The sequence below is a fragment of the Dunckerocampus dactyliophorus genome, chromosome 4, assembly GCF_027744805.1.
Source record: "Dunckerocampus dactyliophorus isolate RoL2022-P2 chromosome 4, RoL_Ddac_1.1, whole genome shotgun sequence".
Classification (NCBI taxonomy): domain Eukaryota; kingdom Metazoa; phylum Chordata; class Actinopteri; order Syngnathiformes; family Syngnathidae; genus Dunckerocampus; species Dunckerocampus dactyliophorus.
Window position 1 is genome coordinate 30,747,256 of NC_072822.1, and position 26,506 is coordinate 30,773,761.

The 26,506-nt window shown below is 42.1% G+C and overlaps 4 protein-coding genes across 8 annotated transcripts in view; 2 read left to right on the forward strand and 2 right to left on the reverse strand.

The window, feature by feature from the left end:
- Nucleotides 1-8,584, reverse strand: LOC129179215 (zinc finger protein 773-like). 3 transcript variants are annotated; one of them, XR_008569926.1, is made up of 5 exons: nucleotides 8,271-8,584; nucleotides 2,969-6,200; nucleotides 762-927; nucleotides 572-649; nucleotides 1-454 (listed from the first exon to the last, which is right to left on the reverse strand). XR_008569926.1 is itself a non-coding variant. In XM_054772155.1 (2 exons), the coding sequence occupies exons 1-2, from the start codon at nucleotides 8,386-8,388 to the stop codon at nucleotides 4,588-4,590; spliced, it is 1,731 nt and encodes a 576-aa protein (XP_054628130.1). In that variant the 5' UTR covers nucleotides 8,389-8,584; the 3' UTR covers nucleotides 1,299-4,587. The 3 variants fall into 3 exon arrangements, 1 of the variants encoding a protein (XP_054628130.1); XR_008569925.1 differs by lacking the exon at nucleotides 572-649; XM_054772155.1 differs by lacking the exons at nucleotides 1-454; nucleotides 572-649; nucleotides 762-927 and having other exon boundaries at nucleotides 1,299-6,200.
- Nucleotides 1,877-24,116, forward strand: LOC129179226 (zinc finger protein 391-like). Of its 2 annotated transcripts, XM_054772187.1 has the most exons (3): nucleotides 1,877-1,968; nucleotides 20,254-20,325; nucleotides 21,189-24,116. In XM_054772187.1, the coding sequence occupies exons 1-3, from the start codon at nucleotides 1,923-1,925 to the stop codon at nucleotides 22,640-22,642; spliced, it is 1,572 nt and encodes a 523-aa protein (XP_054628162.1). In that variant the 5' UTR covers nucleotides 1,877-1,922; the 3' UTR covers nucleotides 22,643-24,116. The 2 variants fall into 2 exon arrangements, with proteins under 2 accessions (XP_054628162.1, XP_054628161.1); XM_054772186.1 differs by lacking the exon at nucleotides 1,877-1,968 and having other exon boundaries at nucleotides 20,036-20,325.
- On the reverse strand, nucleotides 11,771-15,815 carry LOC129179229 (zinc finger protein OZF-like). 2 transcript variants are annotated; one of them, XM_054772199.1, is made up of 3 exons: nucleotides 15,563-15,815; nucleotides 14,308-14,372; nucleotides 11,771-14,228 (listed from the first exon to the last, which is right to left on the reverse strand). In XM_054772199.1, the coding sequence occupies exons 1-3, from the start codon at nucleotides 15,679-15,681 to the stop codon at nucleotides 12,946-12,948; spliced, it is 1,467 nt and encodes a 488-aa protein (XP_054628174.1). In that variant the 5' UTR covers nucleotides 15,682-15,815; the 3' UTR covers nucleotides 11,771-12,945. The 2 variants fall into 2 exon arrangements, with proteins under 2 accessions (XP_054628174.1, XP_054628175.1); XM_054772200.1 differs by lacking the exon at nucleotides 14,308-14,372 and having other exon boundaries at nucleotides 15,577-15,718.
- LOC129179198 (oocyte zinc finger protein XlCOF6.1-like) overlaps nucleotides 20,037-26,506 on the forward strand; it is a 147,839-nt gene continuing 141,369 nt past the window's right edge. Inside the window, exon 1 of the mRNA XM_054772107.1 lies at nucleotides 20,037-20,178. The gene's annotated coding sequence lies outside the window, so the exon portion shown is untranslated. The remainder of the gene's footprint in view (nucleotides 20,179-26,506) is intronic.

Genomic DNA, 26,506 nt, shown 5'->3' on the forward strand with positions numbered 1-26,506 from the left:
CCAAAGCTACATGGCCCGGTGTGAAACAGTGAGTGCCCCTAAACCGAATAAGCGGTTGGGCCACCCTTAGCAGCAACAACTGCAATCAGGCGTGTGTGATAACTTGCAATGAGTCTCTTACAGCGCTGTGGAGGAATTTTGGCCCACTCTTTGCAAAATTGTTGTCATTCAGCCACATTGGAGGGTTTTCCAGCATGAAGCGCCTTTTTAAGGTCATGCCATAGGGTTTTTTTCAGGTCAGGACTTTGACTCGGCCACTCTAGAGTTTTCATTTTGTTTTTCTTCAGCCATTCAGAGGTGGACTTGCTGGTGTGTTTTGGATCATTGTCCTGCTGCAGAACCCAAGTTGGTTTCAGCTTGAGGTCATAAACAGATGGCCGGGCATTCTCATTCAGGATTTTTTGGCAGACAGCAGAATTCATGGTTCCATTTATCACAACAGGTCCTCCAGGTTCTGAAGCAACAAAACAGCACCAGACCATCACACTACCACCACCATACTTTACTGTTGCTATGATGTTCTTTTTCTGAAATGGGGCGTTACTTTTACGCCAGATGTAATGAGACACACCTTCCAATAAGTTCAACTTTTGTCTCATCAGACCACAGAGTATTTTCCCAACTGTCTTGGGGATCATCAAGACGTTTTCTGGCAAAATTGAAATGATCCTTAATGTTCTTTTCGTTCAGCGGTAGTTTTGGTCTTGGAACTCGCCGTTTTTGCCCAGTGTCTTTCTTATATTGGAGTCATGAACACTGACCTTAATTGAGGCAAACGAGGCATGCAGTTCTTTGGATGTTGTTGTCACGGGTGTTATACGGCAACCGGATCAGTCCGATCTTGTGGTGGAAGCCAATTTTATCCGATCTTCAAAATACAGCGGATTTGCAGCCGATCCCGATCGTGAAGATCAGATCGGGACATCCCTAAATGAAACAGATAAAAGGAATACAGAACAAGCTAAACTAGGATACGATATAATTGTTTTCTGTTTGCAACTCCAATTCAAATTCAAGAATTGAATTGGAATTGAGAGGTCATTCTCAATTCAAATCCAAATTTTGTACAGTCCAGAAGTGAAGAGAAATGGTCCTCGTCAATCCTCACGTTGGTTCGGGTCACCGGGGTGGCAGGTGCAGGAGACAGGAATCAATACAATTCGATCAGGACACACTGGTTTAAATAAGACACTGTTTTTAATAGGTAAACGTGAGACTGGGAAATATGGTAGATTAGATTAGCTTGTACTTTATTTGTCCCACAATGGGGAAATTTAGATGTTACAGCAGCAGAAAGATTCAAAAAGCACAATATACCAAATACCTATACAAGAAAGATAAACAACCTACGATGAAACATCCACTATAAACATATTAACAGTATACAATAAACCTATCCATAAAACCTAGCCAAGTAAGTAACGTATGAGATGACCAAGTACGTATGAAAGTACAATAAATGTAGGCACTGAAGGTATTTCCCAGTACAATGATGTTGGAATAAATAATATTGCACATGTTGACAGTTAGTCAACAACCCCCCCCCCAGTGTTATCTCTATTGATATAGACTGGAAGCAATAGCGTTCCTTCACATCCGCAGAGTGGCGGGAGTGCAACATACTGTTTGCATCCGCCGTTAAACGACAAACGAGAAGAAGAAGCGGCAGCAGAAGAAGAAAAGTTAGCAAAATTTGGTGCCGACCAAGATGGCGAGCTGAGTGTCTGTGGCTTTCCGGAGCTCCTAACAGAGGTTTCAACTATCGTACAACAGATATAAATCTACAGTAGATACAGCAATGAATACGTCAAAGATTGGGCCTTTCTAAAGCACGCGCAGCAGAAGTTGAGTGTGGAGTATTAAGGAGTGCTATCTTATTATTGGAGTGCTATCTGAAGTGAAGATTGAAGACGTGATAGAAGATGAACCACTGCTATGCTAAGATGGCGACGTCCAGTCAAAGAGAAGGTGGAAGAGAATCACCGCTACCAACTCCCAGCAAATCATCAATCATCAGTTCCCAAAACTGCAGATAACAGTGAGCGAGTTGAATTTCTTGGTATCTTAAAACCTTTAAACAGAGCTTGTTTAATTTAAATTAGCCGACCATGCTGACAAAGTTCAAAGAAGGCACTGGTGTCCAAGGCTGTATCCCGGTTCCACCCCTTAGGCCTTACCATTCGTAAACTGTCTTATATCTATCCCTTAAAGTGCTCATGACACCAAAACCCATGTTAATCTTAATATTTTTTTAAAAAATATACTGCAGGGCATATTATTTATGTTAGGTGTGTGCTCGAATGTTGATTTTTGTTAAGGTTTTGTCACTACAAACAGTCTCTTCCTGTATTTTATAGCAGAATGCGGAAGTGGTGTAGTGGTGGCTCATTTTTTTGCTGGATTTTTGTCGTTGTTATACATGTAGAGTCAAACCTGTCTTAGCGGCCACCTTTATAGAACGGCCACCTGCCTATAGTAGCCACTGAAAAAATCCCCCCCAGCAAATTCACGTTATAGACCCTGTGTATAGCAGTCACCTGTCCAACACGGCCAGCGGCCACCCATTTTGTCTCCCTTGGTCAATATCTGACTGTATATAGTGGCCAAATTACCAACTCAAGTAGAAGCTTCATGCACGAAAAAGTTTCGTTTTTCAATCAATGAAGCCGTCGTGTGTAGACTTTAATTACTGAGTCCTAGCTCAGTCACAATCATTCACAAGATCCACACAAACTGTCAGTTGTTCCACATAAAAAAGCCGTCTTCTTTTGAGCTTGCTATTTCCTGGTCAAACATGTAACTTTAAGAGCATTTGCACCAAAACATTACCGCAGAGTAGGCTGGGAACAGGACGTGCTCCCAGCGACGCTACAATAAAAAAAAAAAAACATACGCTAGCATGCATGTGGCAGGGGGAGCAAAACTGAGTTCGGTTGTACTTAATTGAAGTATTTTAGAATGTACTCACGTTATTTTTGATCAATCCTCATCCACAAATCCATCAAAGTCCTCATCTTCTGTATTCGACACAAAAAAGCTGTCTTCTTTTCCGTTCGCTACTAGTCTGTTAACTTGTCAGTGTTATTCAGCTCCGAAGCAAGGAAGGAAACTTCTCCTGTTGCTTCTGCCAACTTTATTTATTGAACGCGGCCACCAGACAGCAGCTCAGAACACACACACATCTCTCAGCATCGTCTCTCCTCCCTGCTTGCCCACAAGGCAAAGGTTAAACAAGCCCCACTACATAGCTGTCCAGGCAATGCCTGTAACAAGTGACACCGTTTATTTCCTGGTGTGAGACAATGTGCACAATGTGTGTCAATACTGTAATGCCGCTTGTTGTGGGGAAGGAGAGACTCACGTCGCCGATGCACTTTAATGGCTTTAATAACAGCGGAGAACACTGCAGGACTTTACATCCACGCCAACATAAACACACTTCCCAACTCTCTCGAAACTCACAGCTAGCACTGAGCCTAGCTCTCCTGCTCGGGACGCCCACCGTCACTTCCCGTCACTTCCTGAGGAACTAAAGCTGTAATGACACTTTGCCGTATAAAAAGTAAAATATTAAAAACAAGCGTAAGACATTACTAGTACAGCTTTGTTCTGTGGGTCATGAATAATAACAAGCTGTACAACTTTTATCCGTAGTCCCACAGTGCCCTCTACTGGTCAACATTATTTTTTTTCCTTTAAAAATGTTTTTTTTCCTCTACTGGTCAACATTCAAACTGGACACCAACCTGTCTATAGAGGCCACCTGTCTATTCTATAGACAAGTTTGACTGTACTCTCATTGTCCCAAAAAGAGGACACAACATAGTCATTGTCTCCATAATCTCATGTTTGCTTCACGGGCAGTTCCTATATATACAATTGTGTATATATATACTGTATATATATATATATATATATATACTGTATATATATATATATATATATATATATATATATATATATATATATATATATAGGAAGTAAGTGTTGTTAAAGGAAAACTGCACTTTTTTTTGGAAAATACGCAAGATACCATAAGTATCACATGTTATCATGAATGTATCTGTTACTACATGGTCACAGTATGTACCTGTATATAAAACCTTAAAACTTTGTTGGGGGTTAGTGGTCTTTGTAGGCGGCATAGGGGTGTCCCATTATGTGCAGTAATGAGCTGTCTGTTTTTATATCTTTACAGCGCACAGAAAAGAGAAAGACGTGTTCATGTCTTAAATAACGATTGCGGAAGATAAGCAAAAGTCCAAAAAAAGTGCTGTTTTCCTTTAAGTTGGAGACCTTGTAAGTTACACTCTGTGAACATGTACGGCATTAGAAAATATTGTCACAACACAAACAGAATTTTATGATCACTAATGGACACTTGTGTCGTCCAAAAGGAGGATGAGAGCAAAATCCACGTTGTTCTCAGCCAATCAACGTTGTGTAGCTGTTACTGGCAGCATACTAGTTTATGAGGGAATCTGGTATCATACACATCAGCTCAACACTTTGTAGGTGACGCCGCACGAGTGGCATTACACTTTCATGATTTGATCACCTTTCAGCCCAAACAGGACAAGAAAACCTTTATTCGCCATTGTGTGACTGCATGTGTACGGTCAGATTTTTCTTATGTGAATAACTTTTACCACAAACCGAGCAGCTAAAAGGTTTTTCTCCTGTGTGTGTTCTCATGTGCTGAGTCAAACTGGAGTTTTTAGAATAACTTTCACCACAAACTGAGCAACAAAAAGGCTTTTGTCCTGTATGTGTTCTCATGTGCACTACCATGTTTGACTTTCGGGAGAATCTTTTACCGCAAACAGAACAATCAAAAGGTTGTTCTCCTGTATGTGTTCTCATATGTGACACCATAGTTTCCTTTCGAGAGAATCTTTTACCACAAACTGAACAACTAAAAGGTTTTTCCCCTGTGTGTGTTCTCATATGTGATGCCATATATGACTTGCGAGAGAACCTTTGAGCACAAACAGAACAACCAAAAGGTTTTTCTCCCGTGTGCGTTCTCATGTGTGATACCACATTATCTCTTTGAGCAAATCTTTTACCGCACACTGAGCAACAAAATGGTTTTTCTCCTGTGTGTATCCTCATGTGCCGTACTATATCTGACTGATTAGAGAATCTTTGCCCACAAACAGAACAAGCAAAAGGTTTTTCTCCTGTGTGTGTCAGCATGTGTCGAGTCATATTACACTTATAAGACATGCTTTTTGCACACACTGAGCAGGTGAAACGTTTCTTCCTTGTCTTCTTTTTAGAGCATTCAGACTGTTTGTTGTCAGCATGAGTCCTCATATCACCTTCCCAGTCTGTATCACTGCTCAAAGGTTCTTGGTTGTAGTCGCTGTCTTTATCTTCAAGAGAGTGTGATGTTGTGTCGTCACTATCTGATAGTGGAGCTAAGAGGTTGTCTGCTTGTGATCCTCCACAGTGGTCTCCATCAGCTTCTGTTGTCATGTGTTGTGGTGATCTGCTGCTTGGAGGCTCCATCCCTCTGTTCTCCTCACTTGGACTGCAATCAAACAGTGAGGACTCAGGTGGTTTGTCTTCAGTCTTCACTAAGACAACAGTCAGTGGCAACTTGGTGAGATCAGCACCCTCCGGCCCGAGAAGACACTCTCCCTCCTGAATGGTCCACAGTTCCTGCTCTTCCTCTTTAACGTGGAGATGCTGTGGTTCTTCCTGCTTCAAAGTGGAGCTGCTACCCTGCAGCTGAGGTAGACATTCTTCTTGACAACCAATCATCTGCTGGACACTTGCAGGAGAAAACCAATTTAAGGACGCAGGTGGCTCGCCTTTATGGTCTTCGGTCTTCACAGAGACACCAGTCAGTGGCACTAGAAGACACTCTCTCTCCTGAGTGGTCCAGAGTTCTTCCTCTTCCTCTTTAACATGTTGGGGCTGCGGGTCCTCCTCCTCCTCCTCCTGATGAAGCTGTGATGACACAGGTGGTTTGTCTTCATGGTCTTCAGTCTTCACAGAGACACCAGTCAGTGGCAAGTTGGTGACATCAGCCTCCTCTGACCCTGGAAGAACCTTTCTCTCCTGAGTGATCCAGAGTTCCTCTTCTTCCTCTTTAATGTTGGAGGGCTGTTGATCCTCCTGCTTCAAAGTGAAGCTCCGCCCCTTTGGATGAGGGGGACATTCTTCTTGATGACCAATCAGCTGCTGGATGTCTGCAGGACACAATGCTATTTGCATTATTTGCATATTGAAATGTTGATAGTTCATGTCAACAGTTAAGTTAACAGTTTAAATTCATTGCACTTTGTGTGTGTGTGGATAATTTAAAATGTACTATTCCACTATTCCAAACTATTCTAAGCAAATAGCACCGGCACGAGGTGCATTCGTGGACATCGGGTCATTACACTATTTTTTTTGGGCAAAGACCCCACGACCCACTGAAAACGGCTCCGTGACCCACCAGTTGAGAATCACTGCTTTAAGAGGTGGATTACGTCGTTTAAAGCAGGGGTACCCAAAGTGCGGCCCGCGGAATATTGTACAAATTTTAATCAACAAGAAAACACAAATGGAAAAATCAGCAGTAAGTTTACAAGCATAAAGTCCACCTATTAAGAGAAAAGAATTGTATTTTACAAGAAAAATTTGTAATTTTTCAGAGAATTTCATAACATTATGAGGAAAAATACCAACATTTCAGTAGCACAAAGATGAAATATTAAAGAAAGATGTTATATTTTTAATGTTGTGATATTTTCAAAAACAAACAAAAGCTATTATTTTTGAAAAATTAGTTTGGGGAAAAAGTTATAATCTTTTGAGAATATAGTCAAAATATAATGGAAATAAAGTAAATTACAAGAATAAAATTTAGAAGAAGAAAGTTGGGAAATTAAAAAAAAAGCAACAGCAGAAAAGGAAAAAAACATTGTAATTTTATGAGAATAAAGTCAAAGTAACCAGGCTGACTTTTATGAGAATAAACTTCAAATATTATTTACTCGCTAGCTCACGCAGCTATTGTAGAAGCAACATTATTGACGGTGCTGTGATGTTTGCGTTTTATATTCGCTGTCTAATCACTCATGTAATGCAGTACATTGGAGTGAAGTCTGTTTGCACTGAATTACAGTCACCCTAAACCAACAACATTTATGTGTTTATTGTAGTCAGCAAACAGTATCAGTGGTCCAGAAAGCTAAATAAAAGATGGAAGCAACATGGCCATATGTGGATTTTGGAATCTAACATTATCCTATCATTTTTTTACCATTTGTTTTCAGCTCAAAATTACTATACTACTGTTACTATTATTACTGTATTTACAATGAGTTAATAGTTGTAGCCCATTAATTATGCAAATGTGTCATTCCTGCAGGTGATGCTGAGCCAATTGAAGTCAGCACACCAGAAGAGCACATTGCCATGACCATCTGCTACTCCACCCGCCACTCCAGGATCATTCAAAAGCCCAGTACGGAAAGGAAGACTGCAACAAAATGCCATTCTGGACTTTCTGACAAAAGAATTTTAGAAAGAACATCAACGACGGGAGGAGGCAGAGGCCAAAACAGGGAGGTTTTATAACCTATGAATAATTGTTCGAGATGGATAGAATTAAACAATAGAAGCACTGTACGACTAAACAACGGAAGTACTGTTGCTCGAACTTTGCACAGACAGGTTGCTTGGCAACCTTATCTGCTCGCTGCAGCTTGTGCGTCGTAGAAGACACACACTCATATCCTAGACTGACACGAGCTGGAACCAGTTAGATGCAGACCTAGCCACACCACTGATCCACGTAGGGGATCGGTACCACCCAGAACAGGATAATAGAGCAGGCTCTTCCTCGTGCAGGGCTTCTTCTACCCTTCTTCTGTTAAAGTGTTGGAACATGTATGAATTTATCGCACTCAGCATTGAAAATTGTGGTCCGTCTCATCTCTCTCTCTCGCTACAAGAAATGTTTGATAAGGTTTATACATTTGTTGACGTTTATACAGTTTGTATTATATTGTCCATTCTATTCCGTGTGTGATACATTTTTGATACATGTTCTGCTTTTAATAAATGTAGCTGGTACAAAGCTGTTATTTATTGGAGTTGTTGTTTGGCAATAAATGTCACAGTTTGTAAAAATGTATTCCTTTTATATGTGTTCTGAGGTAGGCTATATAACAATGAAATAATTCAGAAATGTATGCACCTTACGTTTTCAGCACACAACCCTCTTTTCAGGGTTTAAGATCCAAAAAGACGTTGTTCGACTCGCTCACCGTTATCTGCAGTTCGTGGCTTTTCCTCTGCTGATGATTTCCTGGGAGTTGGTGGATCTGATTCTCTTCCACCTTCTCTTTGACAGGACGTCGCCATCTTAGCATAGCAGTGGTTCATCTTCTATCACGTCTTCAATCTTCACTTCCGAAAGTGCTTCAATGTTCCAAAATCGACTTCGTTTTCGTGGGCTTTAGAAAAGACCAATCTTTCATGTACCCGTTGCTATATTTGCTGTGAATCTATATAACTGTTTTACTGTATACTTGAAACTTCCGTCGGGAGCTCCGAAAAGCCACAGCCTCTCAGCCCGCCATCTTGGTCGCCACCAAATGTTGTTGTCAACTTTTCTTCTTCTGCGGCTGCTGCTTCTTCTTCTTTGTCGTTTAACGGCGGGTGCTCATCATGTTTGTGCACTACCGCCAACCTCTGGATATGAATGATCATTATGGCTTGGAAGGTAACTTTTGGAGAGAAAAAACGAGGAGGTAGACGGGGTAAAAAATGTATACAAATAAAAAACAGATCTTCTATTTGTAAGTTTGATGGCTTTTAAAAACTAACAGATACTTTATGACTTTGTGAGACAGTTAAATGATGTCTGCCTATTAAACACAAAATAAAAAAAAATGTGCAACTGTATCCAGTGTCTTCTGAAAACACCCAGACCATTCCCACGCAGCATCAGAACACGTTCACAGGAAATGCAGGACCACAACAACCTTTCGCTTTGAACTTATGGAGGACATGATTTTATTCTTTGCTAAACCAACAGAACCTCTGCATCAACACCTCTTGTCCTCAGAGACCCCTCCGATGTCAGAGACAGATGAAAGGTAATGGTAACGGTTTTAATTGATTTACAACAGGTTACATTGGAATACTTGACGTTACAATTCACAGTTCCACATGTGTGAAAAGACGTAGGAAGAAGCTAAGCTTATTTAATCCCCTCTCCGTTTCACATCAAATGCTATTACTGTACATTTGTTCACTTCCCGTAGTCCTTTACCAATTCTAAAATAACATAAGAAAATGATAAGGATGTATACCAACTTGTTACAGTAGAGTTACGTTGGTAGATGAATATATAATGTAACATTCCCTCCACTCTTCTTGTTCCAGTTGATGTAGTTTATTTCATATCCTGACACCTTCACAGTCATGGCTTTCTCAGCCTCAATCCAAGTTTCCATGACTTTGAAGAGTGCACTGAATTGATTCAAATTTTGCCTGTTGCCAAACTACTGAGAATCATTTTGAGTTGCTACAATGACATTTTAGCAAAATGGACCAGTCTGCTGCATCATTTTTTCACTTTCATTTTTGGGGTGTCTTTGATTTCCCCCCTCTATAGGGTGATCATTTTCATTTCTATAAAATGATGTGGCATCATTTTGTTACTAATACATCACCCACTTATTATCAGGAAAGATATTCAAGATCATTTTTCCCCCAGTTTAGATCTGATGTGTTTTCCAAGTGTTCCTCTAAGTTTTTTGAGCAGTATATATGTATATATATATAAACTTTATATCTTTTTTTATATATATTTTTGAGTGTTGTTGTTGTCCGGATCTATATTATTCTCCAGTCTAATTGTGTGCAGCCTAGGTAACAAAGGGTTTCCTCTTCCAGGTCATCCTGTCCTAGAATTCTTTGTGTTGTATTGTGAATGTCATTGAAGATAGAAAAATTGGGTTTTTAATTCCGGCACTTCTTGCTGAGCAGGCCCTTGCAACATGGTAGTGATGTTCCATTCCATTCCATTTTCTTCCGCTTATCCGGGTCCGGGTCGCGGGGGCAGCAGTCTTAGTAGGGAAGCCCAGACATCCCGGTCCCCGACCACCTCCTCCAGCTCCACCGGGAGGACACCAAGGCGTTCCCAGGCCAGCTGTGAGACATAATCCCTCCAGCGTGTCCTATGTCTTCCCCGGGGCCTTCTCCCGGCTGGGCATGCCCGAAACACCTCACCAGGGAGGCGTCTGGGAGGCATCCGGACTAGATGCCCGAGCCACCTCAGCTGGCTCCTCTCGATGTGAAGGAGCGGCGGCTCTACTCTGAGCTCCTCCCAGATGACCGAGCTCCTCACCTTATCTCTTAGGGTGAGTCCCGCTACCCTACGAAGAAAACTCATTTCAGCCGCTTGTATCCGAGATCTCGTTCTTTCGGTCACGTCCCAAAGCTCTTGACGATAGGTGAGGGTGGGAACATAGATCAACGGTACATTGAGAGCTTTGCCTTCCGGCTCAGCTCTCTCTTCACCACGACAGTCCGGTACAGCGACCGCATTACTGCAGACGCTGTGCCGATCCGCCTATCGACCTCACGCTCCAACCTTCCCTCAGTCGTGAACAAGACCCCGAAATACTTGAACTCCTCCACCTGGGGCAGGACCTCATTACCAACCCGCAGGGAGCAATCCACCCTTTTCCAACAGAGAACCATGGCCTCAGATTTGGAGATGCTGAGTCTCATCCCAGAAGCTTCACACTCGATGAGGCCATCAGGACCACATCGTCTGCAAATAGCAGAGATGACATCCTAAGGCCCCCGAACTGGACTCCCTCGACACCTTGGCTGCGCCTAGAAATTCTGTCCATGAAAATTATGAACAGAATCGGTGACAAAGGGCAGCCTTGGCGGAGGCCAACGTTCACCGGAAACAGTGATGCTAACAAATGTTATTAGATGTCATCCTTCCAACCGCATCGTTTTTTGTTTGTGAGTTGTAGCCTCCACTTTCCTTGTTGTCATGGTGATGATTTATAATATTTATCCAGAACCTTGATGTCTTTGACAACACTACAAGTGCCCCACCTCTCTGACCCCTCCTACCCACCCAAACTAACCATGGCTAGACACTACAGTTGCCCAACACCTGTCGTAGTACAAGTGTGTGACTTTTAATTTGGTTGTATTTTTGGTTAGAATTTCTCTTATAATTGTGAATCTGCTTGATGTGTTTTAGTAAGTGCAGTATCTGCATTAGTTTGCTAGAGAAAAAAAACCTGACCTGAACCTGATTTTCTTTTTTTTATCTTGCCTGACACTGTTCTCTTTTTTAAAGGGAATACTAAACAATGCAACAATACATTACATTATGAGCTGACTTATATGGTTTCTTACTTGTGTTTGAAAAGGAAAAGTGACTTAATTCATTTTAATTCTGTACGTATATTTTCAGGAAGAGGAACAGCAGACAAGTAGTGATGATGATTTAGGCTGTAGTCTATCAAATGTATTAACAAAGCCATTACTTAATAAATGTTGCATTGTGTCAATACAATGGCCAGTGAGTTAATTATCCATATAATATACTGTAAGTACTTTTAAATAACATTTATTTTGTGCCTTATGGGCATGAAAAAACAATCTGGTAATCAACTTACTGGAATTGTAATGAATGGATTAATACAGTGGTTCTCAATTATTTTATTTCCACTGGGGGACAGAAATGTTTTTGTGCACCCCTGATTTGAAACACTATGAGCAACTGAAAATGTCTATTTATTTATCTGTACTGTACAGACTGAACTCGAAACTGGAACCAGCGTAATGCAACGAAATGGAGAGCAGTGAAGCATACAAGGGTATTCAATTGTCAAATTGGATGCTGCGTACAACAAATTCTCACATGTTGGCAGGTCTGCACTGATACTGAAAGTCCTCCCTGCCTCTAACATCCCCCCGGCAGTTCACCCGTATGTTGCTTGTTAAGCACTGGTAACACAGAGGAAGGAAAAAGGTAAAATAAAAAAGTAAAGTGTCTTTCACGTTTTTACATTCGTAGTCAAAGCAAGAATGTTACGTTTGAATGTTTGCGCCCTCTAGGGAGCTGGAGGAACTGCTAAATAGTTGCTTTAACGGATCTAATCCACCTCTTAAAACAGAGGTGTCTAAACTTTTTCCACCAAGGGCCGCATACTGAAAACCAAAAGGACGCAGTGGGCCACTTTGATATTTGTACGCATTTTTAAATTTTGTAAAAAGGCTAGAAAAAATGTGATGCGTTTAAAGTAGAGCTGTCAAAAATAGCGCATTGAGTAATTTATTTCATTTATTATGTTACAATTTTTTGCGTAATTAACGCATGCGCATCACGCCAAGCGATGCCTCTCTGTTATGACGGCAGACGGAAGCATCATGTAGTGTGCCTACACAGTCTGACGCTCTTTTATAACTTTACTCTGACCTGAACACATCAACAGCAGTGCAATGCCAACACCATATATGTATCTCCAACTCACAAAACACGTCTACTGTCGCGGACACTCTGAAAACCACAATAATGTCTTCATTATGCACATGGGTGTGGTCTAAATAAACAGAAAGACAAACATAAACAATACTCTATAATCTTATGCTTGCTTCACAAGGCAGTTCCTATCTCTGTATTAAAGCAGATGTACTGTAAGTGTTGTTAAGTTGGAGGAGACCTTGCAACCTACACTCTACGTACAACACTACTATAAAACATTGTCACAACACAAACACAATTTCATCATCATTGATGGACACTTGTGTCATCCATATTCTCAACCAATCAAGGTTGTGTATCGTTGTTATTGGCAGCATACTCTCTTGGAGATACTGTATCTACCTATGAGGGAATGTGGTATCAGACACCTCAGCTCAACACTCTCTAGGTGACTTCTCATGAGTAAACATACATTTCTATGAATTAACAATCATTTTCCTTCTGTTGTGTGTCAGCATGTGTACGCTCAGACTTCTCTTAGAAGAATAACTTTTACCACAGACTGAGCAGCTAAAAGGTTTTTCTCCTGTGTGCGTTCTCATGTGTCTTACCAGCGGTTCTTTCATAAAGAAACTTTTACAGCAAACTGAACAACTAAAGGCTTTTCCCCCGGTGTGTTTCAGCATGTGCTGAGACAAATTGGATCTATTAGAAAAACTTTCACAACAAACAGAGCAACCAAAAGGTTTTTGTCCTGTGTGTGTTCTCATATGTGATACCAGATTTCCATTCCGAGAAAATCTTTGACCACAAACAGCGCAACCGAAAGGTTTTTCTCCCGTGTGCGTTCTCATGTGTAATACAAGAGTTTGTTTCTGAGAGAATCTTTGATCACAAACCGAGCAACTGAAAGGTTTTTCTCCAGTGTGTGTTCTCATGTGTAATACCAGAGTACACTTTTGAGAGAATGTTTGACCACAAACTGGGCAACCAAAAGGTTTTTCTCCCGTGTGCGTTCTCATGTGTAATACCAGAGTTCGTTTCTGAGAGAATCTTTGATCACAAACCGAGCAACTGAAAGGTTTTTCTCCAGTGTGCGTTCTCATGTGTAATACAAGAGTTCCATTTTGAGAGAATCTCTGACCACAAACAGAGCAATTAAAAGGTTTTTCTCCTGTGTGTGTTCTCATGTGGTGAGTCAAATTAGTCTTAGGAGAAAAGCTTTTAGCACAAACTGAGCAGGTGGAAAGTTTATTCGTTGACTTCTTTTTGTCAGTGCGAGTCCTCATATCACCTTCCCAGTCTGTATTGCTGTTCAAAGGTTCTTGGGTGTCGTCCCTATCTTCATCCTCAGGAGAGTGTGACGTTGTGTCATCACTATCTGATAGCGGAGCTAAGAGGTTGTCTGCTTGTGATCCTCCACAGTGGTCTCCATCAGCTTCTGGTGTCATGTGTTGTGGTGAGCGGCTGTTTGGAGGCTCCGCCCCTCTGTTCTCCTCACTTGGACTGTGATGAAGCTGTGAGGACTCAGGTGGTTTCTCTTCATGGTCTTCAGTTTTCACACAGACAACAGTCAGTGGCAACTTGGTGAGATCATCCGCCACTGGCCTTAGAAGACACTCTCCCTCCTGAATGATCCAGAGTACGTCCTCTTCCTCTTTAATGTGGGGTTGCTGGGGATCATCCTGTTTCAAAGTGCAGGTCCCACTCTGCGGCTCAGGAGGACGTTCTTCTTGATGACCAGTCAGTTGCTGGACGTCTGCAGGGCACAAACAACACAAACACACTTTACCTCAGACATGATCCTTGAGGCGTTTCTCCTGGAACTCATTACACACTTTCTTCTGCGTACTGCGTGTTGAGAGGATAATGTATGACTTGGTTTAGACTGGGACAAGTGGAGCTACAATAATGAAAACAGAAAATATTTCTTTGAATGTACATTCATATATGACAAATCCAACCCTACATTTTCATGTAAGATGTGCCTTAAATCTTGTGGACATCAAGCAATCATGTGTTTGACGTCGCATGTTAAACTGGTTACATAAGTGATGCTGCTGAATATTCCTGTATGCAGTAGCAGCAATAACAGTAACAAAACATCATTATACAGTCTAAGGTCGGAGAAAATAAAAAAGGGATGTTATTGTAAAAGTCATATAATGAAAGATATAAGATATAATGAAAAATGCATAATGTGCAGTTGGAAAAGTGTTTTTGTTTTGAAATTGTATTTACGGAAGCACACCATTTTTTTGATGAGCAAATGAAAATACAAAAAAGAAAAGGCGCTTTTAATCCAATATTCATTCATTTATTCTCTATACTGATTGTCCTCATGAGGGCCACGGATAAGCTGGAGCCTATCCCAGCTGATTTCGGGCGAGAGGCCTGGACTGACCGCCAGCCAACTGCAGAATTTTCATATCATCCACATAAAAAAGTATCGTACATACATACATACATACAGGACTACATAAGAATTACATAAATAGTGAATAGAAAGTTACAAAAATGAAGGGCCCGATAAACAAGTGGAGCACTCACATTGTCATTCCCGTGTGCCAACCTTGATGACGCAAAAAAAAAAAAACGACATTCTGACCTCACACCCGCGGGTCAGCAAGATAATCATCCATGCAGGTACAAATGACACTCGCAAACAACAGTCGGAGCTGCAAAAGCCTGATTTTATTTGTCTTTTTAATTGTCTTAAGCATGCACATCAAAAACTATTTATTTCTGGCCCCACTCCTACTCCTTTCTTGCTTGGTCAATTAGCAGCAACAATCTATGCTCTTGTGGAAACATCTCAGCAAGACGGATGTTCCTCTCGTTACACACTGCAGGTGTCTTACTCTTCCTCCAAATCTAATCTGTCTAATCATTATCATATATAACACAAGCGGTTGTTCTGCTCTTCCAGTTTCTTCATTTGTCTTTCTCATTCTTTGTTCTACTCTGACTGAACTCCGCTGCCCTCGTCAAGCTAACAATCATGGCGGCTCTTTGTTTACTTTCTCAGCAAGCAACTTCTCATCAGCTCTCTTTTCAGGGTTTAGGATAGCCTCCAGAAAACGTTGTTATTACCTCAATTCGCTCACCGTTATCTGCAGTTTGGGTTTTTTTCTCCGTTGATGATTTGCTGGGAGTTGATGGCGCCGATTCTCTTCTGTCTTCTCTTTGACAGGACGTCGCCATCTTAGCATAGCAGTGGTTCATCTTCTATCACGTCTTCAATTTTCACTTCCTAGAGCACTCCAATGCTCCAAACTCAACTTCCGCTTCCTGGGCTTTACAAAAGACCCACTTTAAAGCTATTCGTTGCTGTATGTGCCGTGAATCTGTTTCTTTTCTTCTTCTTTTAGTTTAATGGCGGGTTGCAACCATGACTTTAAAAGGTGCATACCGCCACCTACTGTACCAGAGTATGTAACATGGGCCATATACAGTATCTTACTTTATGCTAACTTAGATAATCAGGAGACTACTTATACTACTACTAATAATAATCTTAATAATAATAATAATATAATAAAATATTCTACTAATTATCTATATTCTATTTTATCATCCTGTGTCCTTCAAATATTCTATCACTGCCCTCTGTATATCTCTTACCCCCTCCCCACCTGTTCCTAAGATACCCTCAATGCTCCATTCCCTTCCTATCTTCTTAATTCTTTTCCTTAACGTTACACGTTCTTCCCTATATCTCTTGCAGTGTAATTAGCCCAGTTTTGTTTAATGTAATACATTAAACAAAACTGGGCTAATTACACCCCCCTGTGGTATACCATTTGCTATACTGTATTCTTCTGACATCTCTGATCCTATTTAACTTTGAATTTTCTGTCCGATATGAAATCAAGGACCCAGTTATAGAACCTACCTCTAATTCCCATCCTATTCATCTTAATCAATAAACCCTCCCGCCACATGGAATCATAAGCCTTTTCAATATCAAAGAATACAATATTCATCAACTCTTTCATTTTAAATGTTTTCTCTGTTTCATTACTTACTCTAACTACAGCATCCATTGCTGATCGTCCTTTTCTAAACCCACACTGATAAGTTGTCAGTAACTCTCGACTTTCAAAGAAGTAGTTAAGTCTTCTGACTAGAACTTTCTCCATCCATTTGCATAGATGTGATGTAAGAGCAATAGGTCGATAATTCACAGGGTGTTTTGGATCCTTACCGGGTTTATTAAATGGTCAAATTAATGCACTTTTCCATTGCTTTGGTATTTTCCCTTCTTCCCATATTTTGTTAAATAAATATAATATTTTTCCCAACATATTTTCTGGTAGGTTCTGGAACATAATATAACTCAATTGGTCTTCTCCTGTTGCAGTATCTTTACTTTTATTTAATACTATTAGCAGTTCATTGATATTAATTTCAACATCCATCACACTCTCCTCACTATCCTGTTTTAGTAACACATCCCTATTCTTTTTAATTATCCTCTCCTTCCCTCGTCTATGATTTTCATCCAGATGGTCTCCACTGTGCACCCCTGCAAACTTTTTCCCCAGCACATTTGCTTTTTCTTTATCAGCCACATACATTGTTCCCTTGTCTTCTAATATAGGTATTTTAGTAAACACGTTTTTCCCACTCATCTTCTTCAACATTGACCATACATCTCCTATCTTAATTTCCCTTCCTATGGCAGAGCAATAATCCCTCCATGCGTTTTGTTTACTGTTTTTAATTACTCTTCGGGCTATAGCTTTTTTCCTCTGATAATTTATTACATTTTCTTGGCTGAGGTTCTTCCTTAACCTTCTTAATGCGCAATTTCTTTCTTTTACAGCTGCTGTGCACTTTTCATTCCACCATGGAACCATTTTCCTTTCCCCTCCAATTGACTTACAGTAAAAAGTATACTTTTCATTGCTGCCTCTATGATCTTATTTGTGATCTTAACTGTGCATTCCTCTATGCCACCTTCCATTGATATTGAATTTGCTGCTTTGCTACATTCCTCCCTGAATTTTCCCCAATCCGCTTTTGAAAAGCACCACTTTTTATGTCTGGGTCTTTCTTTGATATCTACTTCTGCGTTTATTGTACAACTTATCGGAAAATGATCACTTCCTATACTTGTGGTTTCATGTACATACCATTCACAGGAACTTGCCAAGCTATGTGAGACCAGAGTTAAGTCAATGCATGACATTGTATTTGAGCGTATATCTATTCTTGTTCCATTTCCCTTGTTTAAGCATACTAACTGTCTGATATCCATGACTTCTTCTACTACTATTCCATTGTGATCTGTTTGCTTACTTCCCCATAAACTATTATGTGCATTAAAGTCCCCACACCAGATCTCTCTACCACCATGCCTCCTTATTATCTTCTCCATTGTTTCAACATCTAGTAGTTTACAGGGGTTATATATATTAATAATGATTATATATTTGTATTTGCTTGATGTATTTCAAGAATGGCCTACTGTACCCGCCCTCCAGATGCCAACTCCATTTAGGAACAGCTCATTCCCACCCGGGAGCCCAGCCCTTCACACGACATCTGTAAGGTCCCCACAAGGCAAGCCATCGTCACCAGTTCGATCACCCTTGACACCAATCAGTGCTCATTTGTGGAGGGTTTTCGGATATGACGTGAACGACAATGGACAGGTATGTTATACATTTTCCATTTTAGAAAACAGGTACTTCATAGGTTATAGATGTTTATCAACTTGTCTTTTAACACTTCTACACTACTGTTTGGCCATGTTTTGAAGCTCCCCCCCCCAACAAAAATGTAAAATTGATGATCTGTATGCGTAATACATGTGGAGTTTTAAATGAATATATTAATTAATATATAGCTTGCCTAAAATCAGAATGTTCAAGAGGCTGAGGGGTTATACGTGCCCTGCATGCTATTTTCTTTCCTGTTTACAACAGCATAAATACAAATGATCCTCATCGCTACACATATATTTCATTTCGGGATTCAATGTTGTAGGTTGATTTGGGCGATGGGGTCTTGGTAAATGCCCAAAATCTCCAATTTGTGAGCAAGGCTGATCCCAAGAAGACAACATACATGGCTTGTGAAGTCATCTTCAGCAGAGAAGAGCTGGCTTCAAGTTCACTGACTGGCAAAAAGTCAAATGCCTTTAAAGATGCTGCAGAGAAACCCCAGCTTGATAAAATCAAGGTTTCTGCCGTGATAGGTAAGTACTCATATAGATATTTGGCTGTTCCTTTATCATTTGAAGACAGAAATGAGTTCATTTAGCAAATGTTGTTTTCTGATCATCCTTATTAGGTGGTTCATTTTCAGTTGGCTTGAAACATTCCGAAATAAAACAAGCTAAGATGCACTCTGTATAATCATCCAAGATTAAGATAATAATACAAACGTCTCGTGGTTTCTAGGTTAGAAATTGTTTGTTTTTCTGTTTGCATATGGTTTAACATATGGTTTAAAGATGTTACATTCATTCATCTAGTTGCAGATTTTGTAAAACGGATCCACCCACCCTGTGTGGAAAGCCAAATTAGGAAGATGATTGCTGTCAAAATCAACATTGTCCAAAAATTGTAAAAAAGAAAGACAATTGCAAAAGGAAGTCTTTATATTGTGACGTGGAGGTAAAACAAAACTTAGAGGAGAGGCCATACCTATTTTATGTCACTGTTTATACTTTGTAATTATTGTAAATAAATGAATGCAAGATCATTTTTCTTTTGAATATCATGTTGCAGTTGTTCTACTTGATGCCTTAAGAGCATATGGCATGTTAAACCTAAATCCTCAACCATTTTGTCTCAAGAGTTCTAATGTTTCCCTTGATGGTGAAGTCCACTGTGATCTCCACAGTCTTGAGCGGATTCAGTTCCAGGTTGTTTTAACCACATCAGGATTGTTTACGTTGTTGCACACGTTTGCAATAAAGACATTTGTGATTGCTTTTGGACAGCTTCGTCCATCCTCAGCCCTCAGCTTGAGCAGTCTTTGAGCAGTCTTCAATACCTCCGCAAGATGGCAGCAGTGTGACGTCATGGATGCGTCGGCTGCCGTAAAACCGCCATTGAAGAGGAAACAAATTGAGAAATTTGGTGTAGTGATGGAAATTGAAGCTCTTTTTGGAAAGCCGGTCGTTTTGGCTGGGCTCACTAAAAAGTGGGTCCTCAGATATTTTTTATTGTCTTAAATACATTTTTTCAACTAAATGATGTTTATTGTGTAAAACGAATTTACCAATGTAAAAAAACATCACATTTTTATGATTTAAATGGATTTATTTATACCTCAATGACCAGCTATATTATCATATAAAACAAAAACCCATCAAATTAGGTCAAAATTGTCAAATCTCTTCATGCAAATTCTCACGAACAAATTTCGTTTCTAAAAGCACCACAGTGTGTTTAACCCCGCCCCTCCTCCTGCACAGCGTGGACGCGGAGACGCTGCCACACATTAAACAGAAAAAGACGAGAACCGGCTCATGGCGTTCATTTCAAAGAGCCGGTTCACAGAGCCTATTCGTTCGCGACCGACACGTTCCTAATTTGGTGGCGACCAAGATGGCGGCCTGAATGGCTGTGACTTTTCGCAGCTCCCGACAGAAGATTCGCGAATAGGATAAAACATTTATGTAGATTCGCAACGAATATCTCAAACATTTGTCTTTCGCAAAGCCCACGGAACGGACGTTGAGTTTGGATTACTGAAGTGAAGATTGAAGACGTGATAGAAGATGAACCACTGCGATGCTAAGATGGCGACGTCCAGTCAACGAGAAGGTGGAAGAGAATCAGCGCCACCAACTCCCAGCACATCATCAACGGAGAAAAAGTCTCAAATTGTAGATAAAGGTGAGCGGGTTTAGCAGACTATGCTGAGCAAGTTAAACAAAGAACCGCCATGATTGTTAGCTTGACGAAGGCACTGGTGTCCAAGTCAGAGGAGTTCAAAGAATGCTAAGAGTAGATTAAGGTGATTTTATGCTTCCTTTTCCCCATCATATAGCCAATAGCAGGGGTGCAGTCAGGAAATCATAAATTAATAAATTGACAGTTGATCCATGTGATCATGATTGGAATCGGCAGCATAAACAAACAAACAAATGTACTTTTTCGTATACCTTTTTATTTATCTTTTCACTTTTACAATTACATTCCTATTTTTTTATTTATTTCACCTTTGACTGTAATAAAATATTTGTTTAAATGGACATTCGGATACTAGAAGCCTAACCCAACATTTTCACGTAAGATGTGCCTTAAATCTCGTGGACATCAGTCATATGTGTGACGTCACATGTTAGGCTAGTTAGATATGTGCTTAATATTCCTGCATGCAGTAGCAGCAATCATCAGGCCGCAGCTTATCTGTGACCCTCATGAGGAGAATCAGTATAGAGAATGAATGATTGAATATTGGATTAAAAGCGCCTTATTTTTTTGTATATTCATTTGCTCAGATAAAAAATGTTGCGCTTTAGTAAATACAATTTCTAAACAAACACTTTCTCAACTGCACATTATGATTCTAGCTACACTTTTAAGACAAGTTATGTCAACAATAAGCCATCATTCTGGCAAAGCACTAAATGAATGTCCATGAAACACTACACACACATACAGTACATAGAAGAAAGTGTGTAACGAGTTCCAGGAGAAACATCTCAAGGATCATGTCTGAGGTAAAGTGTGTTTGTGTTGTTTGTGTCCTGCAGACGTCCAGCAGCTGACTGGACATCAAGGAGAATGTCCTCCTGAGCTGCAGAGTGGGAGCTCCACTTTGAAGCAGGAGGATCCACAGCCCCCCCACATTAAAGAGGAAACGAAGGAACTCTGGACCTCCCAGGAGGGAGAACGTCTTCTCACGCTGGAGGAGGCTGATCTCACCAAGTTGCCACTGACTGTTGTCTCTGTGAAGACTGAAGATCGTGAAGACAAACCACCTGAGTCCTTACCTTGGTTGTGTTCTTCAGATGTCCAGCAGGTGATTGAGGGGCCGCAGGTGGGAAGCTGCACTTTAATGCAAGGGGATCCACAGACCCCCCACATTAAAGAGGAAAAGGAGGAACTCTGGACCACTCAGGAGGGAGAGCGTCTTCTAGGGCCGGAGGAGGCTGATCTCACCATGTTGCCAATGACTGGTGTCTCTGTGAAGACTGAAGACCATGAAGACAAACCACCTGAGTCCTCACAGTTTCATCACAGTCCAAGTGAGGAGAACAGAAGGGCGGAGCCTCCAAACAGAAGCTCTCCACAACACATGACAACAGAAGCTGATGACGACCACTGTGGAGGATCACAAGCAGACAAGCTCTTAGCTCCACTATCAGATAGTGACGACGCAACGTCACACTCTCCTGAGGATGAAGACAGGGATGACATCCAAGAACCTTTCAGCGGCGATACAGACTGGGAAGGTGATATGAGTATAGATGAGAATAGACGGTCTGAATGCTCTAAAAAGAAGACAGGGAAGAAATGTTTCATCTGTTCAATTTGTGCAAGAAGATTTTCTTTTAAGTGCCATTTGACTCAACACATGAGAACTCACACAGGAGAAAAACCTTTTGCTTGCTCTGTTTGTGGTAAAACGTTCTCTGATCAGTCAGGTGTGGGACGACACATGAGAACGCACACAGGAGAAAAACCTTTTAGTTGCTCAGTTTGCAATAAAAGATTAACTCGCAAGTCAAATATGGCAGCACACATGAGAACACACACAGGAGAAAAACCTTTTGCTTGTTCTGTTTGTGGTCAAAGATTCCCTGAACACTCAGGTATCGTACGACACATGAGAACGCACACAGGCGAAAAACCTTTTAGTTGCTCAGTTTGCGATAAAAGATTCTCTCAAAAGTCTACTGTGGTATTACACATGAGAAAGCACACAGGAGAGCAGTCGTTTGCTTGTTCTCTTTGTGGTCAAAGATTCTTTTATCAGTCAGGCATGGTATCACACATGAAAACACACACAGGAGAGCAACCCTTTAGTTGCTCAGTTTGTGCTAAAAGATTCGCTCGAAAAAGAGACAGTGTCAGACACATGAGTACACACACGGGACACAAACCTTTCAGTTGCTCCGTTTGTGGTGAAAGTTACTCTTGTAAGAAAAGATTGACAACACACATGCACAGACACACAATGGAAAATAAACATTTTACTGGCTAGTTTGTGCTAAAAGATGATCAAATCACAGAAGTGTAATGTCACGTGAGAAGCTTCTAGAAAGTGGTGATCTGCTGTGTGTGTGATATTCCCTCATGAGTTAGTGTGCTGGTCATAAGAGTAGCGGCACAACCTTGATTGGTTGATTCCAGTTCCTCACGATCCGCGATCCAGATGCTTTTTGAAGGCAGGGTCATAAAAGCCTGCATGGTTTAAATGAGGGCGCTAACCAGACATCTTTTTGGATGAAATGTCTGAACTTCTCCATGAACTGTTTAATGATATCAACTTTTTTATCAGATTTATTTTGAAGGTCTTACATTTTAAACCAGTATATAATATAATGTAAATGTTATAAAGTTGCTTTTTATAGGAGTGCACTTTCATCAAAGATGTTTACTTTTGAAAAATAGGATACTTTGTTTGCTGCCTGAATGTTGTTGTAAGCTATTTTTTATGACACCCTTATTTTGTTAACACAAGTAAATGGGATATAGCCCAAAGCGTGTTTATTTTGAAGGCCAGAAGTGTGTTGTGTGCGTTGAGAAGGTCCCTTGACTGTTGCTAACAGAGAGGACTGTGCACATGAATAAACTTGCCTAACCCTAGCCGAAGCTACGTTCCTTTATTTACACAGACATGTAAATGACATCCAGCGAGCGTCCTGAAACCCTGGGTTACATCGGTATGAGACAGACGTCATTTACAGTTTGACTTCCCTGATTCTGATTTCCTAGATGAGGTCCGACGTAGCGCATCAACAACAGCGCACTCTTATTTCTGCACCATGAATGTGTGAACATGAACGTTGATTGTGTACCCTCCATTGCATGATATTGTGTTGCAACGAGCCGACCACTCTTTTTCTTTAATGTTAAGCCAAACATTTTAGCTACTTTTTCTTTGCTGGTGCTCGCTGGCTTTTTCTTTGTTGGTGTTTACAGCAATTTCTGCAAGTTGGCAAAGTGGGCATCGAAACTAGGGATTGAAATAAAAAACTTTTGAACGATCCAAGGAGAATTGCAATGTTAGTCCCGGTTCCTATCGATGCTTGAGACTCAAGTTTTTTTCATTTTGCTTCTTTTGGACTGCAAAATTGTGTTTGTGTTGTGACAATGTTATATAATTGTGTTGTACATGCACACAAAGCGTAAATTATAAAGTGTCCTCTAATGTAAAAAAAACACTTAAGTCCGCTTTAATACAGAGATAGGAACTGCCCTGTGACACAAGCATAAGATTATGGAGACAGTGACTGTGTTCTTTTTTGAGGGCAAAAAGGCTTATTATATTTCATAGTAAATGAACAATGTTGTATGCAAAACGTCATATAGATAGGGGTGGACGTGTTGACGCAAATGTGACATCAGTGTAATTAGAGCAAAATAACACAAGGTCACACAGTACCACTCCCATGCACACCATGCCCACTTCAAATGGTATTCATATACAGCCTTAGAGAACCACTTCTGCAAAATGACAGTTTTTTTTCTCGGGAAGTAAAAGCTATTGGATTCTACCTGTTAAGGAACGGTGCGTGCCGCGGGTGGATCCCAAGACGCGGGAGTCAACGTTGGGGTTTGGAGAAGAGTTTAATTCCAAACCAGGAGGGAAAAAAGTACAACACAAGAAAAAGGGTACAACAAAAGGTGACCCGGATGGCACACGGGAAAACGACGAGAAATAAGGGAGCTACCAAAAGGGGTAGAGCCAGGGAACACAAAACGCTGCCGAACAGATCAAGCAGGAGAAAAACTAGCAATGTCCTTACGCTGCCGGAGTAAGCCGGGCAGGGAACGAAATAGCAGGTACAGCTAGAATTAGGCAACAGCTAATGAGATCACAAGAGCCTGAATCGTGGAGGACTGGCAAAGATCTGGCAGCAGGTGTAGAATGCTTGAGCCTGATATAGTCCTGCTGCCAATCATCCACAGGTGTTGCCACTCAGCTCCTCAGGGTGGTGTGAATGGTGTACTGCAACAAGAGCACAGCAGAGGGCAGCAACGCAGCACACAGAACACCACAGTACCCCCCCCCCTTATAAGGCGTCACCTGACGACATACCTGGCTTGGTAGGGTGAGACGAGTGGAAGTCACGGAGGAGTTGTGGGTTGAGGATACAGGAGCGGGCGACCCACGAGCGCTCCTCAGGCCCATAACCCTCCCAGTCCACCAGGTACTGCACCCCCCTCCCCCTCTTTCTCATGTCCAATATGGCTCTCACCGTATAAGCTGGCTGACCATCGATGATGCGAGGGAGAGGTGGAGCCTCGGCTGGAGGGCACAATGGGCTGGAGCTGACGGGTTTAAGGCAAGAAACATGGAAGACTGGGTGTATTTTGAGTGAGGGCGGTAGCTTGAGCTTGACTGCAGATCTGTTGATGATCGCCTCCACCTTGTAGGGTCCCACGAATCTTGGCGCCATTTTCTTGCGAGTCCCCGCCAGTGGGAGGTCCCGGGAGGAGAGCCAAACCTCCTGTCCGGGTTGGAATGTGGGTGCTGGGATGCGGTGGCGGTCAGCCAGTTGTTTGTTGCGGTCCGCCGTGCGGCAAAGGGCAGCGCGGGTGTCCCGCCAGACCCGGTGGGCTCGCTTGAGGTGTGCGTCTACGGTGGGAATGGCGATCTCCGCCTCCTGTGAGGGAAACAAGGGGGGCTGGTACCCATAGGCAGCCTTGAAGGGAGACATTCCTGTGGCCGTGCTGACGAGGGAGTTATGGGCGTACTCGACCCATGGGAGGTGTGCTGCCCAGGAGGAGGGGTGTCGGTGACACACGCAGCGGAGGGCTGCCCCCAGGTCTTGGTTGGCCCACTCTGTCTGGCCGTTAGATTGTGGATGATATCCCGACGAGAGGCTGACCTTGGCGCCCAAGGCCTGGCAAAAAGCTCTCCACACTTGGGATGTGAATTGGGGTCCCCGGTCCGATACAATGTCCATAGGGATTCCATGGATGCGAAAAATGTGTCTGATGAGTAGGCGTGCGGTATCCAGTGCAGAGGGTAGCTTCTGTAGTGCAATAAAATGAGTCATTTTAGAAAAACGATCTACAACGTTCAGTATTACCGTGTTACCACGAGAAGAAGGTAGTCCAGTGACGAAGTCCAAGGCGATGTGGGACCAGGGCCTGGGTGGAACCGGAAGAGGGTGGAGTAACCCCGCGGGAGGACGGTGTGAAGACTTGTTCCGGGCGCAGACAGAGCAGGCCGCCACAAATTCCTTGGTGTTTGTCGTCATGGAGGGCCACCAGAAGCGCTGCGACACCAGGAACAGGGTGCGACGAACGCCCGGGTGGCACGAGACCTTGGCCGAGTGAGCCCACTGCAGGACCTCTGATCTGAGGTTGGGAGGAACATACAGTCTGTCCCTGGGGCAACCCTCCGGGATGTCAGTGTCCTTCAGGGCCATAGTCACTCGCTTCTCCACCTCCCACCGGACCGCCCCCAGCACCTTGGCCTCGGGGACGATGGCCTCCGGATCCTTGTTCTCCTCCGTGGCGCTGTGGATCCGGGACAGGGCGTCGGGTTTGGTGCTGCGTGAGCCGGGTCTGTAGGTGATAGAAAATTCAAAACGGGTAAGAAATAGGGACCAGCGCGCTTGGCGAGAGTTCAATCTTTGAGCAGAACGAATGTATGAGAGGTTCTTGTGATCCGTGATGACTAGGAATGGTTGGTTAGCACCCTCCAGCCAATGTCTCCACTACCGCAGGGCAAGCACGATGGCCAGCAGCTCCCGATTCCCCACGTCGTAATTCCTCTCAGGAGGTGTGAGGTGACGTGAGAAGAATGCGCATGGGTGCAGCCTCTGGTCGACCGGGGACCTCTGGGAGAGGACAGCGCCCACCCCTGTATCAGACGCGTCCACCTCTACTA

Excerpts from the sequence above, each read along its gene's own strand:
- LOC129179215 (XM_054772155.1), bottom strand. The coding sequence starts at position 8,388 with ATGAACCACTGCTATGCTAAGATGGCGACGTCCTGTCAAAGAGAAGGT. Across the intron at positions 6,201-8,270 it reads GCCACGAACTGCAGATAACG|ACATCCAGCAGCTGATTGGT; the intron begins GTGAGCGAGTCG and ends TGTGTCCTGCAG.
- LOC129179229 (XM_054772199.1), bottom strand. The coding sequence starts at position 15,681 with ATGCTAAGATGGCGACGTCCTGTCAAAGAGAAGACAGAAGAGAATCGG. Across the intron at positions 14,373-15,562 it reads ATAACGGTGAGCGAATTGAG|CTCCACTTGTCCCAGTCTAA; the intron begins GTAATAACAACG and ends TCATTATTGTAG. Across the intron at positions 14,229-14,307 it reads CACGCAGTACGCAGAAGAAA|ACGTCCAGCAACTGACTGGT; the intron begins GTGTGTAATGAG and ends TGTGCCCTGCAG.
- LOC129179226 (XM_054772187.1), top strand. The coding sequence starts at position 1,923 with ATGAACCACTGCTATGCTAAGATGGCGACGTCCAGTCAAAGAGAAG. Across the intron at positions 1,969-20,253 it reads GACGTCCAGTCAAAGAGAAG|GTGGAAGAGAATCAGCGCCA; the intron begins GTGGAAGAGAAT and ends GTCAACGAGAAG. Across the intron at positions 20,326-21,188 it reads GTCTCAAATTGTAGATAAAG|ACGTCCAGCAGCTGACTGGA; the intron begins GTGAGCGGGTTT and ends TGTGTCCTGCAG.